The sequence below is a fragment of the Ursus arctos genome, unplaced genomic scaffold (genome assembly GCF_023065955.2).
Source record: "Ursus arctos isolate Adak ecotype North America unplaced genomic scaffold, UrsArc2.0 scaffold_102, whole genome shotgun sequence".
Taxonomy (NCBI): domain Eukaryota; kingdom Metazoa; phylum Chordata; class Mammalia; order Carnivora; family Ursidae; genus Ursus; species Ursus arctos.
In genome coordinates this window covers 2,992-19,595 of record NW_026622767.1, presented here as the reverse complement: position 1 = coordinate 19,595, position 16,604 = coordinate 2,992, and the positions used below count along the sequence as shown (strand labels likewise).

General features: G+C 45.9%; 1 protein-coding gene across 1 annotated transcript in view; it reads right to left on the bottom strand.

The window, feature by feature from the left end:
• The window catches only part of LOC130543296 (sushi domain-containing protein 1-like), a 34,954-nt gene extending 19,145 nt beyond the window's left edge, over positions 1 to 15,809 (bottom strand). The window contains exons 1-4 of the mRNA XM_057309962.1: positions 15,717 to 15,809; positions 14,604 to 14,790; positions 4,562 to 4,658; positions 804 to 1,062 (exon numbers count right to left, since the gene is read on the bottom strand). Coding sequence (XP_057165945.1) covers positions 804 to 1,062; positions 4,562 to 4,658; positions 14,604 to 14,790; positions 15,717 to 15,725 — 552 coding nt within the window. The 5' untranslated portion in view covers positions 15,726 to 15,809. The remainder of the gene's footprint in view (positions 1 to 803; positions 1,063 to 4,561; positions 4,659 to 14,603; positions 14,791 to 15,716) is intronic.
• Positions 15,810 to 16,604: the final 795 nt, after the last annotated feature.

Genomic DNA, 16,604 nt, shown 5'->3' with positions numbered 1-16,604 from the left:
TGAATAACGAACCTTATACTCAAAATGAATGGATGAATGAATGAATGAGCAAATGAATAAATAAATAAAGAACCTTATACTCAAGATGGCTCCAATTCATCAGTCAAGAGATGTTTCTATTAGTATCATTTTCTTCTAGTTTCCATTACCAATCTATATGAATTTATATCACACTTTGAGTTCTCCTGAGGCAACCATCACAATGGTTTTTCCAGATCTTCCACCCCTGACTCACTGATTCAGCTCTTGCTATTCTGCTTGTCCCACTCCCTATATTAACTCATTATGCAATGAATCTATAGTTCTGTGTCTCATGAAAGAACCACCACTGGAATAACGTAGGCTTTCTAAGGATGAGGAGAGGTGGGTGTGGCCGAGGAAGTCATGGAAGCAGTAAATAGGGCAGCGCTGACATTCAGCGGCCTCTCCTTCCTGCTTCTGAGAGGGTGGGGGGAGGCAGCAGCCTGGCAGGAGAACAGGGAAGTGACAGAGAAATCTAGACGTTCCTCTTCAACTCGGGCTTCAGCAGGGCATTAGGATGAGGAGATTCGTGAAGCTTAAGAGGAAGAACCAAAACTAGGTCAGTCTAAGCACAGATCCAACCAGGTCCCACAGGAAATTCAGACCATCAACCTCCTTAAAGGTCTCACCTGCCCATCATTTATACAGGCAAAGTATTCAACACATTTTTATGGTTAGTACATGCAGTGTCCATCCCAAATACCAGGGAAACAAATGTTCGAACATTAACATTTCACGCAAAGAAGAAAACCGAGAATTCACGAGTTTTTAAAGAAGTATACCTTATTCCATTCACTGGTGATTCGTAATATAACGCAGTAATCATTCCCTTTTTTCAAAGGTGCATTATAGTACTTCCCGTAGTATAGCCTGTCTCCAAGAGATATCTCCGTGGCATCATCTGGAACATCTCTGGCCAGTAGTTCTGCAGCCACATATCCCTCAGCATCAGAAGTGTTGCTAAAGAATGAGGTGGCCCTTTCAGAATCACAAAAAAATGTGCTTTGGAGGGCCAGGGGAAGCACTAACACCTGATATGAGCTGGAAAAAAAAGAAAAAAGAAAATATCTATCAGACCCTTGCTTGGGAGATTCATTCATTCAATTATTCATATTTATTGAGCACCTGCTATGAGAGAAACACTTTTCTGGGTGCTGGAGATGCAACACTGGACAAGAAAAAGTCCTTGCCCCCTGGGGGGATTTCCAGTCTGACAGCTCCAACCCTTAGGGAACTCCAGTTTGGACCCACAGTGCTAATGCCCCACGACGCGATGTGAGGGATCTCAAGTTCCCACCGCAGATGGACTGCGTGCCATGCAGCTGATCTCATCAGTGGTTTTCACGGGGGCAAATCAAGCCCAGCTGTGGAAAGGGTTTAGCAGTCACATGGAGGCTGACTGCCTACAAGCGTTAATGTACCAAGTCTGCAAAAAGGCTCCAATCACATGGTAACCTGAAACGGAACTCATGTGATCTGCGTTGCCTCCAGTTCACAGATACCAAAGCTCGTGTGAAATCAATGAGAAGCGAGGAGCGCCAAGTCACCATGCGTTAATCTAGTCTGACCATGTCCCAAAATACAGGCAGAAAGGTAAAATGTCTCGTGTACACTGTGAAACTGTTCCCCCATGTGGAAAGAGGAGCACACTAGCCAGCAAGTATCCTTTTGCACGTGTTTTGTTATTGTTTATCCCACCAAATACAAAACCTGTCCGTGAAAGGACGTGTAAGAACAAAACTGCAGGGAGAATGAATCACGCCTCCTTTTTCAGCCCCTCCCTGCCATCCTTCTCTCCTGCCTCTAGAAGAGCCCATGTCTGAACATCTGCTTTCTCTATTAGGCCTGACGGCAGGGATTTAAATGACTTATCCCGTATCCTTGCAAATCCTCACCCAGTTCTTTGGCTGTGATTGACTCCCCACTAATGTTTCTTGAGTTGACATTTCCGTAAAGAGGAAAAACATGCATTGGAACCAAAGATAATGAGGGTAATTTCCAAACCATGAGGCCACATAATCTATTTTACTAGTAAATATACACTTCCTGTTCCACATTCCTAATGCCCCATCTCCTGCTTCCTAAAAGTCCGTGAGTCACTAGCTTAAAGAAAAGGGAGCCCTCCACCACAGTAGGTCTGGGACTTGGAAAGTCTCCATCCCAAACATCCTATGTGACCTCAGGGCCCTGATTTCCACGAAGTCTGGGCTCACTGTTCAGCAGAGCTTTCTACAAAAGGTACAAGGTAAAGCCTGCAGGGCGGTGAGGTCTGCCACCACCGCTGGTGAACATCAACTAAGCATCCACTGCCTCCAAGGGAACGCTTCTAGCAACACACTCTCCTGGCGACTTGAAGACACCCCTGCGAACCGTGGCTGCAGGTAAAAGAGTAAATGGTGCAGAAGCTCCATGCCACCAACAAGCTCCTCTTCCAATCCGTCCTGCCTTTCCATGTAGATGGTGGCGGTCCAGTGCAACTGCAAGGCTCCCCTTCAGTTCTGGACATTAGAGGCTCCGTTCATGGGGCAGAAAGCAGTCTCCCCAGTTAGCATGATCATAATCACCTGAGTTGCTTGATACTTATACAGACTTCCAGCCCCCCATCACAGACCTACCGAATCGAAATCTCCAGAGTGGAGTCTGAGAATTGGTACTGCTGAAAAGGCACTTAGATCATTCTATAAGTTGGCGAGTGGGGGAGACACTAGCATTAAGAGAGCCCAGGGACAGGCTGCATCATTCTCCTGAGATCACCAGGCTAAGGAGGGGAGCCTTGGTCCCAGGGCACCGTTCCACCATGTGCCCCAAGCCACTGCCCCCCTCCCCAAACAATGCACAAAGCAGACTCTGGCCTGTCTCCCACACTGGCAAAGCTGCTCCCGCAGCTCAAACCAGGTAGTCAGGGAGCGGAAACCACTCTACTTGCCTATTGGTAATTAACCCTGATGACGTTAGGGAAGCAGTTGTGGCTGTTTGGAACATGACTGTTCTGGAAAGACTTCTCCCCTCTTTCTCACCGCCACCCTCCCTAGTATGACTCACAGATCTCCACTTCCTGTTTTGGAGGCACTGGAGGGCACATTAGCCACAAGGATAGATTGTCATTTGGCTTTTCTTTTTGCCTTACGTAATTATTTGGCCTACATATCACATTTGCTCTTGCATATTCTCTCAGACAGTGATATCATAACTTCTGTTCTCCTCAGAGCAACAGAATGGCAGTGCCTTCCAGTAACTCATCAGGAACCAAGAAACAGAACAATGTAGGCAATATCCATGCCTGGAAAGACCTTTGAGAACTTAGTGCACTTAAACTACTGGAAAGACAGGAAAAGCCTAAGTTTCATTATAAAGAGACACACAGAAGTGCCTGGGTGACTTGGTCAGTTAAGTGTTTGACTCAGTCTCAGTTCAGGTCTTGATCTCACGGTCATGAGTTCAAGCCCCGCACTGGGCTCCACGCTGGGCTCCATGCTGGGCACGAAGCCTACTTAAAATTTAAAAAAAGGGGGGGGGCACCTGGGTGGCTCAGTTGGTTAAGCGTCTGCCTTCAGCTCAGGTCATGATCCCAGGGTGCTGGGATCGAGCCCCACATCGGGCTCCCTGCTCAGGAGTGAGTCTGCTTCTCCTTCTCCCTCTGTGACCTCTCTCAGTTTCGCTCCCTCTCAAATAAATAAAATCTTAAAAAAAAAAAAAAAAAGGACACACAGGTAATATATCCAGACTTTTTTATAATTTTATAATATCTCACATTTTTTTCACCTTGAATGTACTGAAGGGTCATTAGACTAACAGGTCAAGAATGACATAAGGCAATGAAGGTGAGGTCAAGGATAGTAAGGCTATTGCCATGTCCTTGCCTTATTCCTGTGAGCAAGGTGCTTATCTCTCCAAGGGAACCTCTATCTTCCTTTCCAACAACAACAACAAAAAACCAGAATAATTCTGCTTTCCCAATCCAAGCATGACCCTGTAAATAAAATGCTTAATGGCACACAATGTAGTTCTCCAAGTCAGGTGAATTAATTCCATCCTAATACTACCTGGAATCCCAGAAGCAGTCATTAGCTACACAGTGTCCTGCCCACAACCCAATGTGTGAACGAATTATGAGAATTACCCAAATGGCCCTTTCAGATCCACTCCACACACCCAAAGATCATCTTTAAATGAAATGATACTCCTGATCCACCATCACGGAGAGACGTACGTGAAGAGGTGAGCGTAAAGGATCAACACCTGACACGTCACACACCATCAATGCTTCTCCTGTGACCAAAGAAGGGGATTTCATTTGTTGAGCTGCGCTGCCCAGTGCCTGTCTCTGGCCCCTTAGAAGTCTCTCTATTCATTTGGAAGGATGCCGGTTAGAACGAAAGGCCCAGTCTGTGCCCAAGGAATCAAACACAAGGGGCCCTCACTGCACTGCCCCAACGATTCAAGTGCAGCACCTAAGAGGTCCCCTCCTCAACCAAACCAGAGTTTCCAAGACTTTCCATGAGAACCACCGGGCAACCAGGGAAAAGGGGCCACTACCCACCTGATGGGTCCGTTTTTCTCCTTGGCCTTCCTCAGCCTCAGACGCGGTAGAGGCCCTCCATGCACCGTGACAAAGTCTACTTCCGGAAGCGGAGGCTCTAAAAAGAAGTGGAAAAGAGGAAAAGGGTGTGATCGGAATGTGTGGAAGCACGACGGAAGTGGTCCTCATGGGGCCATCGAAAGGAAAGTTTTAATATAAGAAGCGATGAGCATTTTCTGACGCCTGCTACCACATGGAGGAATCCTGACAACATTACGCTACGTGAGATAAGCCGGACTTAGAAGGATGAGCTCTTTTCTATGCAACATCTGGAACAGACAAATTCATAGAAAGAGAAGTAGATTAGAGGTTGCTGAGGACCGAGGGTAGGTAGGCAAGGGGGAGTTAGTTGCTTACTGATCAACAGAGTGTCTGTTTGGGGTGATGAAAAGGTTCTAGAAACAGAGGGTGGTGATGGTTTACAACCTTGTGAATGGACTTAACCAATAAATTCTGTGCCAGAAAATGGTTAAAATGGTACATTTTATTTTATATATTTTACCACAATAAAAGTTTTTTTTTTTTTTAGAAGTGATGCCCCAGTGCTGACAGAGGCTGCACACAGCAGGCCTGACAGCTAACTTGCTGGACAGGCTCCTCTTTGGTGAGGAAGACCAGCTTTTCCAACTTCTAGATTCTTTCCAGTCACAGAGCATTCTTGTCCTGATTTTGTTCTCCCCAGCAACCAGATATCCCAAATAGACTTTCTCCTGGGAGGGGACTGTATCGGCCGACACCAGTGTTCCAGTATCTAACTGGTAGTTACGTTCATAGTATGAATGCGCCGGCCGCCATTGTGCCTTACGGGTACCACAGCTCGGATGCACTAGGCTGTGTCCCGCACGGGCTTCATCTCATATACTCTTCTCAACATTGCTATCAGGTGAATGAGATTTATAGAGGGAGAAAGGAAGAGAAAGAATAAAATATGAATACCCACCCCCGGTATTATATATAAGACTGATGAATCGCTGAGCTCTACCTCTGAAACTAATAATACACTATATGTTAATTGAATTTAAATTAAATTTTAAAAAATAAAAAATAAAAAAATATGAGTGCTCCCTCAACCCTGGCCTTGAAATCTGCTATAGTGAATTAAGGACGAGGAGGCCAAAAGAAACACTCAAGACTTTATTTACCCAATTAGAAAATAGCCTTGGGGGCACCTGGGTGGCTCAGTTGGTTAAGTGTCTGCCTTCAGCTCAGGTCATGATCCCAGAGTCCTGGGATCGAGCCCCACGTCGGGCTCCCTGCTCAGCGGGGAATCTGCTTCTCCCTCTCCCTCTGCCCCTCCCCCTGCTCATGCTCTCTCTCTCTCGCAAATAAAAATCTTTTAAAAATAAATAAATGAATGAATGAATGAATGAATAAAAAAATAAATAAATAAGAAAATAGACTTGGGGTGGAAATTCCCAATCCAAATTATCATAAATAAAAACTTATACCTTCCTAGATAGTTCGTGGGGTTTTTTGGTGGGGGAGGGACAGAGGGAGAGGAAAAGAGAGAATCTTTTTTTTTTTTTCAAGATTTTATTTATTTATTTATTTGACAGAGAGAGAGACAGCCAGCGAGAGAGGGAACACAGGCAGGGGGAGTGGGAGAGGAAGAAGCAGGCCCCCAGCAGAGCAGGGAGCCCGATGTGGGGCTTGATCCCAGGACCCTGGGATCACGCCCTGAGCTGAAGGCAGACGCTTAACAACTGAGCCACCCAGGCGTCCCTAACTGCCTAGTTTTTTATTTAAAAAAAATTTTTTTTAAGATGTATTTATTTATCAGAGAGAGAGCACAAGCAGGGGGAGCAGCAGAGGCAGAGGGAGAAGCAGGTTCCCCACTGAGCAGGGAGCCCCATGCGGGACTCAATCCCAGGACCCTGAGATTGTGACCTGAGCTGAAGGCAGACACTTAACTGATTGAGCCACCCAAGTGCCCCTAGATAGTTTTTTAAAGCACTATCAAATATGATGGTTGCCAGAGGGTGGGGGTTGGGGGTGGACAAAATAAGAGAAAGGGATTAAGAGTTAAAATCTGGTTTCAAAATAACTAAGACACAGAGATGTAGTGTACAGCATACGGAATACAGTCAATAATATTCTAACAGCTCTGTATGGTGACAGATGGTGACTGGATTTATTGTGGTGACCACTTCATAATGTATGTAAATATCAAATTATCATGTCGTATACCTAAAACTAATACAATTTGTATGTCAATTATTCTTCCATAAAAAAGCTCTATCAAATATATTAATCATACATCACCAACCAACCCATTTATTAGCCACCTTTATATACCATGCACCATGGGAGGCTGGGATAAACAGCCACGGAAGACACAGTTCCTGCTCTCCAGGAGTTCAAAGTCTCACAGTGGAGACAGTTTTGTAAACACATGGTGCTTAGAGCTATGATAAAGTCATACACGGGGCATTGTCAGAGTGCAGAGAAAGAACACCTGACCAGGGGCAGGGGGTAGAGAGACCGTCGGATGCAGAAATGCATGTAGCCGGGGGCAGGCTGTAGGAGAGCGGGCAGAGACAGAACCTCGGCCCGACCTACTGCATAGCTCAGGGGGGCTGGAAGGCGGAGTCCCGGCCTCAGAGAGGCACACAACCAAGTGGGAGATGGGGGGATAGGTCGGATCAGAGGTCCTGGAAACAGGAAGTCATTAACAGAGTCTTAGCAGATGTGGATTTTAGAAATACAATTCAGACAGCTGGTCATGGGATGAACTGGAAAAGAACAAAAGTACAGGTTGTCCAAGACTGAGTTACCTATGCAGTGCCTGAGGTCTGGAGCAAGGGATGGACTGAGAATGGAGGAGAATGGGCAGATGGAAGAGACACTCGGGGAGGCAGAGAACAGAATGTGGTGGAAGACAAGGAAGGGGAAAGAATCTGGGCTTTGGTTTTGGTGGCTGAGTCGGTCATGACGTCATTCATCAAGGTCTCCGGGGAGAAGTTCAGAAGCAGCTCACTTCTAGACCTCATAAGTCTGACGTGCTCCTGGAATTGTCCAACAGGCAGTGAGAATACAGGTCCAGACAGGAGCAAACTGATGGCGAAACGGAGTCAGTCGTCAGTAGGAGAGGCCACAGCTGCCCAGGGGCACCAAAAATGGCACCCGAGCAGAGAGCTCAGGGACGACCACCAGGAAGCCCAGGCATCTGATATCAAATGGAAGAGCGAGAGCCCCCAGTAATCTCTATCACACACTGCCAAGTCTAGAATTTCTTCCAAAGTTGCCCAGATATGGTCACATAAACTCTGGTTTCCATAAGCTTGTGGGATTGCCAGGGACCCTTGGCGGTGGCCTGGAATGGCCCCTGCTTACATCTCATAAAAGGTGTTGAAGGTTTACACCGTTTCCAAGAGATTCCGTACCCAACACCCCTCAGGAAGACAGCCTCTAGCTTCCTGCAGTGGTGATGGGGAGAGGGGGCTGAGGTTTGAAAAGCCCCTACCAGGTCCCCCAGGGGAATGTGCCCCTTCTGGTTTGAGAAGTTCTGCCCTCAGCCCTTCACGCTGACATGGAAATGCCCTTTCATTTGTGATGTTTTGCCGTCAGTAGAGTAAGTGGTTTTATCACACACTTCCTGTTTTCAGCCCAGAGGGAGATTTACTGTTCACTCTGTGAGAACCCTCCTCTAGTTCTTTTAAGATTTTCCTTTATTTGCTCTTCTCTGAGATTAATAATTCTAGTTCTTCTAATCTCTTGGCTAACATTTTAAAACCACCCCGTTTCTCACTGCCCTCGGTCAAAGCAGAACAAAGTTCTCACTGGGCTTGTGGAAGGCGGGCCCACAGAGGGAGCCGGAAGGCCCCCCCTTGCCCCCCCCCCACCCTGCGCCTGCTGTTGTTTCTGCTGTCCAGCTGATTCCATCAACATGTGACTTCCAGACTGCTTTCTGTTCTGAGGCCTTCCCCACCTTGTCTTTTAAACCCGTGACTTTTTCTCTCTAATATCAAAGCCTGAACTTCATCCGGCTAGTTCTTAGCCACATATCAAGGTTAAATAACCTTAATTTCCAGGGTGCTGTTCTCCATCCCCCAAACTGGTGTCCTGGGCAGATGTGTTTTCTTCTTTCCATGAGCCTCATTCCTGATTTAAACCAGATCAGACCCAAGGCCAGAAACGGGTCGCTTCTGAGCCGGAGAGTGTAACTCTTCCACCCTGGGTATGTAAGGTGCGGGAAGACCCAGGATGGTGACCCTCATTATCATTCCTAGGTGTCGACAATATCCATCCTCTACTAGAAGCAAACAGCAAAGGAAAATAGAGGGGCTGCCATGTGAGAAAACCCTGCAGAGTAAGGAGGAAAGCAGTGAAGGAGAATGTGCCCAACAAAATATTAAATATAGTATAAAATTATAATAATTGAAATAGTAAGGTGCAAGCATAGGACAGGGAAAGCAACGGAAGATGCTAGACAGTCTAGAAAGAGACCCAAACAAGTAAATGAGAATATAGCGTATGACATGGACAGTCTTTCCAAACATGGAGGGAAACTGGCTTATCATTTAGGGGGAAAAAATTCCCATGTAAATTTAGCTTTATATCATATATCAAGATGAATTCCAAATGGGTCTAAGTTTAAAGGTGCAAAGCAAAACCATTAAGAAGCATTAGAGGGGCGCCTGGCTGGGTCAGTCGGTAGAGTATGCAACTCTTGATCTTGGGGTCGTGAGTTCAAACCCCACACTGGGTGCTTAGCTAACGAGAAAAGAAAAAGAAGAAGAAGAGCATTAGAAAATATTAAAGAATAAGAATTCATCTAATTACAGGGTGGAGAAGGCTTTTCTTGGCATGACCAGAGGCAGAAACTAAAAAAGCATCAATAGAACTGATTACATGAAAACTTAAAATGTCCAAATGTTGAAAAGAATATTGACAAGAAAACTAAACAGTAAATAGCATGGGGGATTATGATTTGTATAACAAAAGAGTAATATCATTCATGTAGACAAACTATTAAAATCAATAAGAGAACAGTGGTAATGTAAGTGAAAATGTGTTAAAATCCTCTAAAACATACCAAAATGAACAAAGAGAACCAAAAATAGAAAATCGTATCTGCACCAAAACTAACAGAAGTCCCAACCTTATACTATAAACTTCAAGTAAATGCAAGGAGTTAACCCACATAAAGTGCAGAGTGCATATGAAGGCACCGTGATGGTTCTTTTCTAATCCTTGGCACCTCCCCAGATAGACCATGCCCCATGCTGAAGGCATGATCAGTTGAAACTGACAGCAGTAGAAAAAATGGTAGCTACACCATAAGTCATCAGCTATCACATGGCTGGCCACATCTCCACTATCGATGAAGTTATGAGACTTGGCCTTCCAGGGAGAGGGAATAATCCTCTTTTCATCTTTATATCCCCTCTTCAGCACTTAGCCCAGGTCTTTGTGCATAACAAGTCAATAAACATTTGCTGGATTAAATTGCTGTGTCACAGCATGCCCTTCCCACACTCCTATCACACACAGAATCTCTGGTTTTTAGGCATATGATGTAAAAAAAAAAAAATTCCCATTCGTATTTTGTAAAAGCTAACATTAATACAAGAAAATAACGGTATCCAGCCTATTTTCCTCTGCGGTGTGGGCCTAAGGCCCAGATGTGGATGTTTTCGGTGGGGGAACTGGGAGATATCCAACCCCATGTAGCCATTCACTTGGGGATTTGGGGTTTGATTTGCACTAGTTGGGAGATCGTTGGGGATGAGAGCAGTAGGTGTCCCATGGAGGTGTGGAAGGGCATGTGAGCCTCCCTTCTGGCCTGATCCAACATTAGATATCCAGATGTCAAAACACCTGTGTTCATGAAAGGCTTTGAGAGAGTCTGGACAAAGAGGGAAACAGCGGGGATGAAGGCCAGTCCCTGTCCCAACCTCTACTGCAGCTTCAGCCCTGGGAACCAGGGGGCCCAGCCGGAATACATGTGGTACCCTGGAACCAGCCTAAGGAGACAGGGTTCTCAGAGGACACAGGAGCGCACCATCTTTGGATGGTCTGTGGGTCGCCAACCACGGAAGAAGAAGAACTCCTCCTGCAGAAGAACTCTGCAGACTTGGTCCTTCCTGGGGGTGCCCAATAGTCAAAGAGGAAGCATCAGAGGCAGGGGCTGTGGCTCCTAATTCTGGAGGCGGAATCGAAGCTCCCCCAGCTGGACATACCTCCTCCATGAAGAGGACAGTCTGATAATGCTCGGGACACACATGTGTTTTCAATTGCTTTGCTGAACATCTGAAAAAGTACATTCTCTTCTTCTTCTCATGAATGCAGGCAGAGATGGGGAATTTCCCAGATAAGTTGCCAGGCTTGGTACTGAAGGCAAACTTGGGAAGGAATGGTTTCCTTGACTTTTTTTCTTCCCTCTTCTCCAGCATTCTTGATTCTTTTTTTAAAACTTTTATTTTTTTTTAATTTTGTTTATTTGAGAGAGAGAGAGTGAGCGAGAGAGAGAGCACGAGCAGGGGCAGAGGGAGAGGAGGGAGCAGGGAGCCCGATGCAGGACTCGATTCCAGGACCCCGGGATCATGACTTGAGCTGAAGGCAGATGCTTAACCGACTGAGCCACCAGGCGCCCCCGGCATTCTTGATTCTATAATAAATATTCAGCCTCAAAAGATCACCGTGTTGTGTACACCAGTGGTTTAGCTTGACATTTCTGTACGCATCTGCTCTGTTTCTCTCTCTCCCCCCACCTTCCCCTCCCTGGTTTTCTCTCACTCCCTATGGGAAGACAGTTTTGCCAACAGCTTTATGAGTTGGCTAGAAAATAGCATAGCTGACGGGGGAAGGCTCTTCTGACTCTGGATTTACACGAAGGATGGAGGTTTGCTCTTGACTCTGTCCTGAAGGGAGTAGAAATGGTGGAGCTCTTCTGAAGAATTCGGCTCACTGGGCTCTACCTGAGGAAGCCTGTCAGCCCTGAGGCAGAGACTCCGCGAGAGGATCTGGTCTCACCCTGCCTCTGACCAGCTCGCTCTCCCATTCTCACTGGGACACTTGCCTCTGTCCCTCAACATGCCAAAACTTGAGCCCTCCTCTGAGGTCAGCGACATATTTAAAGCACTTGCCTTCATCCTGTTCCCATCAGTAAGATTTAGTTTAATGTAAGACATGCGGGAGGGAAATTCCACTCACTTCTCTTCTGGGAAATCAGCTGCTGCGTTTTCCAGACCCAAATCCCTTGCCTCATATTTCTGGTAAAATTCAAGAGTTCACGATTTTACTGAAACAAAGCCATATCTTAGGCAATCAGGCACACCTCTCTTCATATCAACATGCAAGTCTCTCTTTTCTCCCCTTTTATGAAAGAGAGGGCTTGGGTGGTTTCTTGTTTGGTTGGTTGGTTTTACCCTTTTAGAAGATTGTAACAACTTGAATTTTCACACTTTTTTTAAAAATCTCAAATTCTTTAGGGTAGAGTTGGAAAATATGCAGCCATTGTCTCAAAGAGCTCAGCTAAGGGTCTCAATAGACTTAAACAGCTCAACAGTGTCCCCTGGCGGCCATGAGCACAGGGCGCTTGAGCTGCTGGGGCTATATTGCGCCTACAAAACAAGGTAGAAAATAAGTGTCTCCTCAAGAAGAAACTCCCCTCCCCAACTCAAAAAATATGATACACTAATTTGAATCAGCAACGCAAACCATCCAAAACACAGCAAGGACCAAAGAGCAGGAAACTAAACAGCTTTTCATTTCAGGAAGTCACCATAGGGAGGAATGCCCAATCAAACATTACTTCTCTTTCCAGCCCAAACGCTGGTGAATTCCTTTTGTTTGAGAGCCTTTTTTTCACTAACCAGGCATCCCCGCAACACCAATAGCACCCAGGGGCCCCTCAGGGCTTGTGCTAGGGGCCAGCACTCTTTATATCTCTGCCTTTGAGGAGCTCCTATTTTTGGAGGGGAGAAAGAAAATAAACAGGTATATTAAAAAATGCAAGTTCTGACAACAAGTTCCGTGAAGAAATTCTAACAGGATACGTGGCTGGAGAGGGATGGAGTGGAGACAGGGGTTATTTCTGCAAGGCCGGGCCGGGAGAGCTCCTCTAAGGTAAGGACATCTGAGCAGAGACCCGGATGATCATAAAGAAGCCACGTGCAGAGAGCGCCCCAGGAAGAGTAAACAGTAGATGGAAAGGCCTGGAAGCACGAACAGGTTTGACCCGTCTGAGGAACAGCAAGGAGGGCAAGGAGGCAGCAGATGCTTAGAGGAAATGCAGTCAGTGAGGAAGGTGGGGGTCAGGAACCTGGGTTCTATTCTAACACCAAGGGACAGTTTTCAGCTGGGGATGGCATGTTATCCTATGCATTTTTTAAAAAATCACTCTGATGCCTGAGTGATCTTTTTAAAGTTATGGTCTTCACCGTAACTTGGTTGGTGGAGGGGGGGTACTGAAAGGCACCCATGAAAGCAGAAAGACCAATAAGAAAGCTACTGCAGAAGTCCAAGCAAGAGGTGGCTGGCTTGGATAAGGCTGCTTTGCGGGGAAGGGGAAGGTGGGGAGAAGTGGCTGGATACAGAATATATTTTGGAAAGAAACCAATGGAGCTTGTCAACAGATTAGAGGTCGGGGGTAGGGGGTAGAATCTTTTTGGCCTGAGTAATGAGTGACTGGGAATGCCAATCCGAAGACAAGAGAAGCCTGGGTGGAAAATGGCTTTGGAGGTGAGAGAAAAGTTGAGAAATCAAAATCCTCTTGGACTTGCCAGATGATGAAGAGATGTTTAAAAAATGACCGGATATGCAAGTGTGGAGCTCAGGGGAGAGTCTGGGACTAGGTTACATATTTGGGAATCCTTCACATACAGGCAATATTTATAGCCAGGAGACTGGTTCAGCAGAAGGGGTAGAATGATGAAAAAGGAACAGAAGCAGGCAGGGAAGCCATCGATAAAAGAAGACAGAGCCAGCAAGGAAGACTGAGGAGTAGCCCACAAGGCAGGAGGACCCAAAAGACAAGAGAAGCGGTGTTTCAAGAAGGAGGGGATGTCCAATGCTGTGGGGGGAAGAAAATCAGATACAAACAAAACTGTCCAGTGGATTTTGTAAGATGGAGACGCTTTCAGGAAAGCAGCGCTGAGACGGGACAACGCCGATTGGAACCAGTGAAAGGGAGAACAGGACATAAGGGCATGGAGCTTACATAACAGGCACTTCTTTTAAGGAGTTTTACTGTAAAGGGGACGCTGAAAGAAGTACCTGGAGGGAATATGGGATCAAAGGAAGTATGTTTCTTGTTTCTTCGCTTTCATTTTTAAAAAGGAGATACTACGACAAGCCCACACAGCATTGGGACTATTTCTCTGTTGGGGGGACATGATGATTAGGCAGGAAAGAATGGGGTCCAATGCACCTGAGGATGGCGGTCGCCTGAGGAGTGGGGACAAGAGAGAAGACAGAAGACACGGTTCTGCATGTGGGTAGCAAGGGGAGACCTGGGAGAGGCAAGTCTTCACATGATTACTTCTCATTGCTCAGTGAAGTCAGAAACAAGAAGCTAATACTCCGCGTATTAGCACAGAGTGTGGGGGTGGGGGTAGCGGGGGGAGGGGCGGCATCCCAAATTTAAAGAGAGATGAGAAAATGAGTGGAAAGTGAATTTGCTGAGGGACCAAAGCAAGACTGCCAATCCTTTTTCCCTGAGAGTAACCACCTGTCGAGGCACAACTCTTGTGACAAAACGACAATTACACGTACCTGAGAAATGGTAATGAGAAAAAATTCCTTTTAGGTATGAAATATGTTAAATATTTCAAATACCCCAAAGCAATGCACCCAGCACTCATGTACACGCTAGCCAGGAATTAATTCGTGTTAATATTCTGTCTCGACTATCTTTCTAAGTCACAACTATAGGACCCTTTCATCCTCTCGCTCTTAAGGTTCACTCCACGATAGGCAGCAATGGCATTCCTCTTCATCTGGGCCCACCCACAGCTCTGTGGGGACTTGGTTCATTCAAATGCTGCCATTCAAGATTTACCTGTAATTGGGGTTGTCAGGGAGAAGACCACAGGACGTTGAGAAGACAAAGCCTGGACGCTGACACTGTAGTTGGTGCCCGGACGCAGGTCCAAGCACATCTCAGGAGCCTGGCTGCTGGCAGTGATATTAAAGATCACTTCCTGGGCAAATTCCTTCTGATACCATCTCTGGCCCCGAATGTGGAACTGAAACAGAAAAGTGCACTAGGTGAAAGGCTAGCGTGGAAGGCTCCAAATGCCTGGATACTTACCCTTTCTCAGGAGCCATCTTGCTCTCGACTCTAAAGATCCTTCAAAAAGTGAAACAGAACAGTAAGCAAATCTTAGAGTCGTCATACCCTAAGCACCGTCATTACAATAGATCAGGACAATAAAAATATTCTTAAAGCAAGAAGTACAAAAGGCTGAGGCCCCAGGGCTAACAATGCTCTTGTTCTTATTCTCACATCTACAATGCACAACGCAAAAAAGTCTGTGGGCAGGAGCAAGGCCACAGAACACTCTCCTAGAAAGAAAATGAGCAATCTGAACTAAGGCTTCTCCAAAGCAGGACCTGAGTGAGGATACTCCTTGCTGGCCTGGATGAAGCTCGGCAGGGCTTTTCTCCTCTGCCCGCCCCCTTCTGACATTCCCCACACTTTCCTGTAACATCCCAGCACCTGGCCCAACACACATACTTCTCTGCCCACTCAATTTCTTCTAATAGCAGTTCATCCCATGGTGTTTACCTTTCTTACTCACAACCACAACAGCTTTGAAAGTTCCCTTGGACTCTCTAGACACCATGTCCAGATCCTGGTCAGAGACACTGGTCTGAAGAGACACACACACACAGGCAAAAGCCACGAGTTCCTTCCACGGATACTGTGTGGACACTGGCTTTGCATCAGGCCATGTGTGCAAAGAAACTCTCACGGCTTACTCAGCAATCCCCAAGGTCTCTCTTCTCAAATACGTAGTCAAAGGGCCCATTTTCTTGCCTTTGCTCACAATTCTTACTGTAAATCTGCCATTGATGATAATAGCTATATAGATTTTTAGGTTTGCTGGTATTTTTTGAAACCTCCCACACTAGACAACATCTATACATAGAGTAATGTTCGGAAACTTACTGAATACATCTCCTCTATATCAGCTGTCTTTGCACTTCTCCATCTCAAGCAGGTTTCATTAAATATTGAAATGTTACTGATGATCTGTTTTACTGCAGGGGGAAAGAATGAAAAATCAACTTACACTCTACACAAAAATACTACCTTTCATAGAGCATGCAACTCTTGATCTTGGGGTTGTGAGTCAGAGCCCCATGTTGGGTGTAGGGATTACTTAAAAAATAAAATCTTTTAAAAATTACTACCTTTTAAAAAAAATATTTATTTGAGAGAGAGAGGGAAAGAGAGCACTTTTGCGGGGGGGGAGGGGCAGAGAGCGAGAGAGAGGGCAGAGTCTTTTACGCAGAGTGTGGAGCCTGAAGAGGGGCTCGATCCCACAACCCTGAGATCACGACCTGAGCCAAAACCAAGAGTCGAATGCTTAACCAACTGTGCCACCCAGGCACCCTCCCCCCAAAAAATACTACCTTTTAATCAAATCCTACACACAGGATGATTTCAGCAGTATTTTAATTTAGAAATTAGTGCTAGCAGCATTTTATATTTATGTAAACTCAGTCCTGATAAAAGACTGAAAATCAAAAGATACCCAAGCAGAGGATCCCTCTTAAAAATTACTTAAATCCAGTCACCACAAACTCCCCTCATCTACTAACCTAAAACTGCAGCTCAGCCTTGGACAACCTCCTTTATACAAATAAGTATCAATTTCCAATTCTGAGCTGGGAGCAACACTTCAGCAGAGAATTGAGAAGGGCTCTTTGAAGAACTGAAAAAGATTTGCTAAGAAGCTTCACAGCAAGGGTGTCTGGGTGGCTGCTGGAAATTCTCTCCCTCTGCCCCTCTTCTCACTCGAGTTCTCTCTCTCTCTCTCAAATAAATAAATAA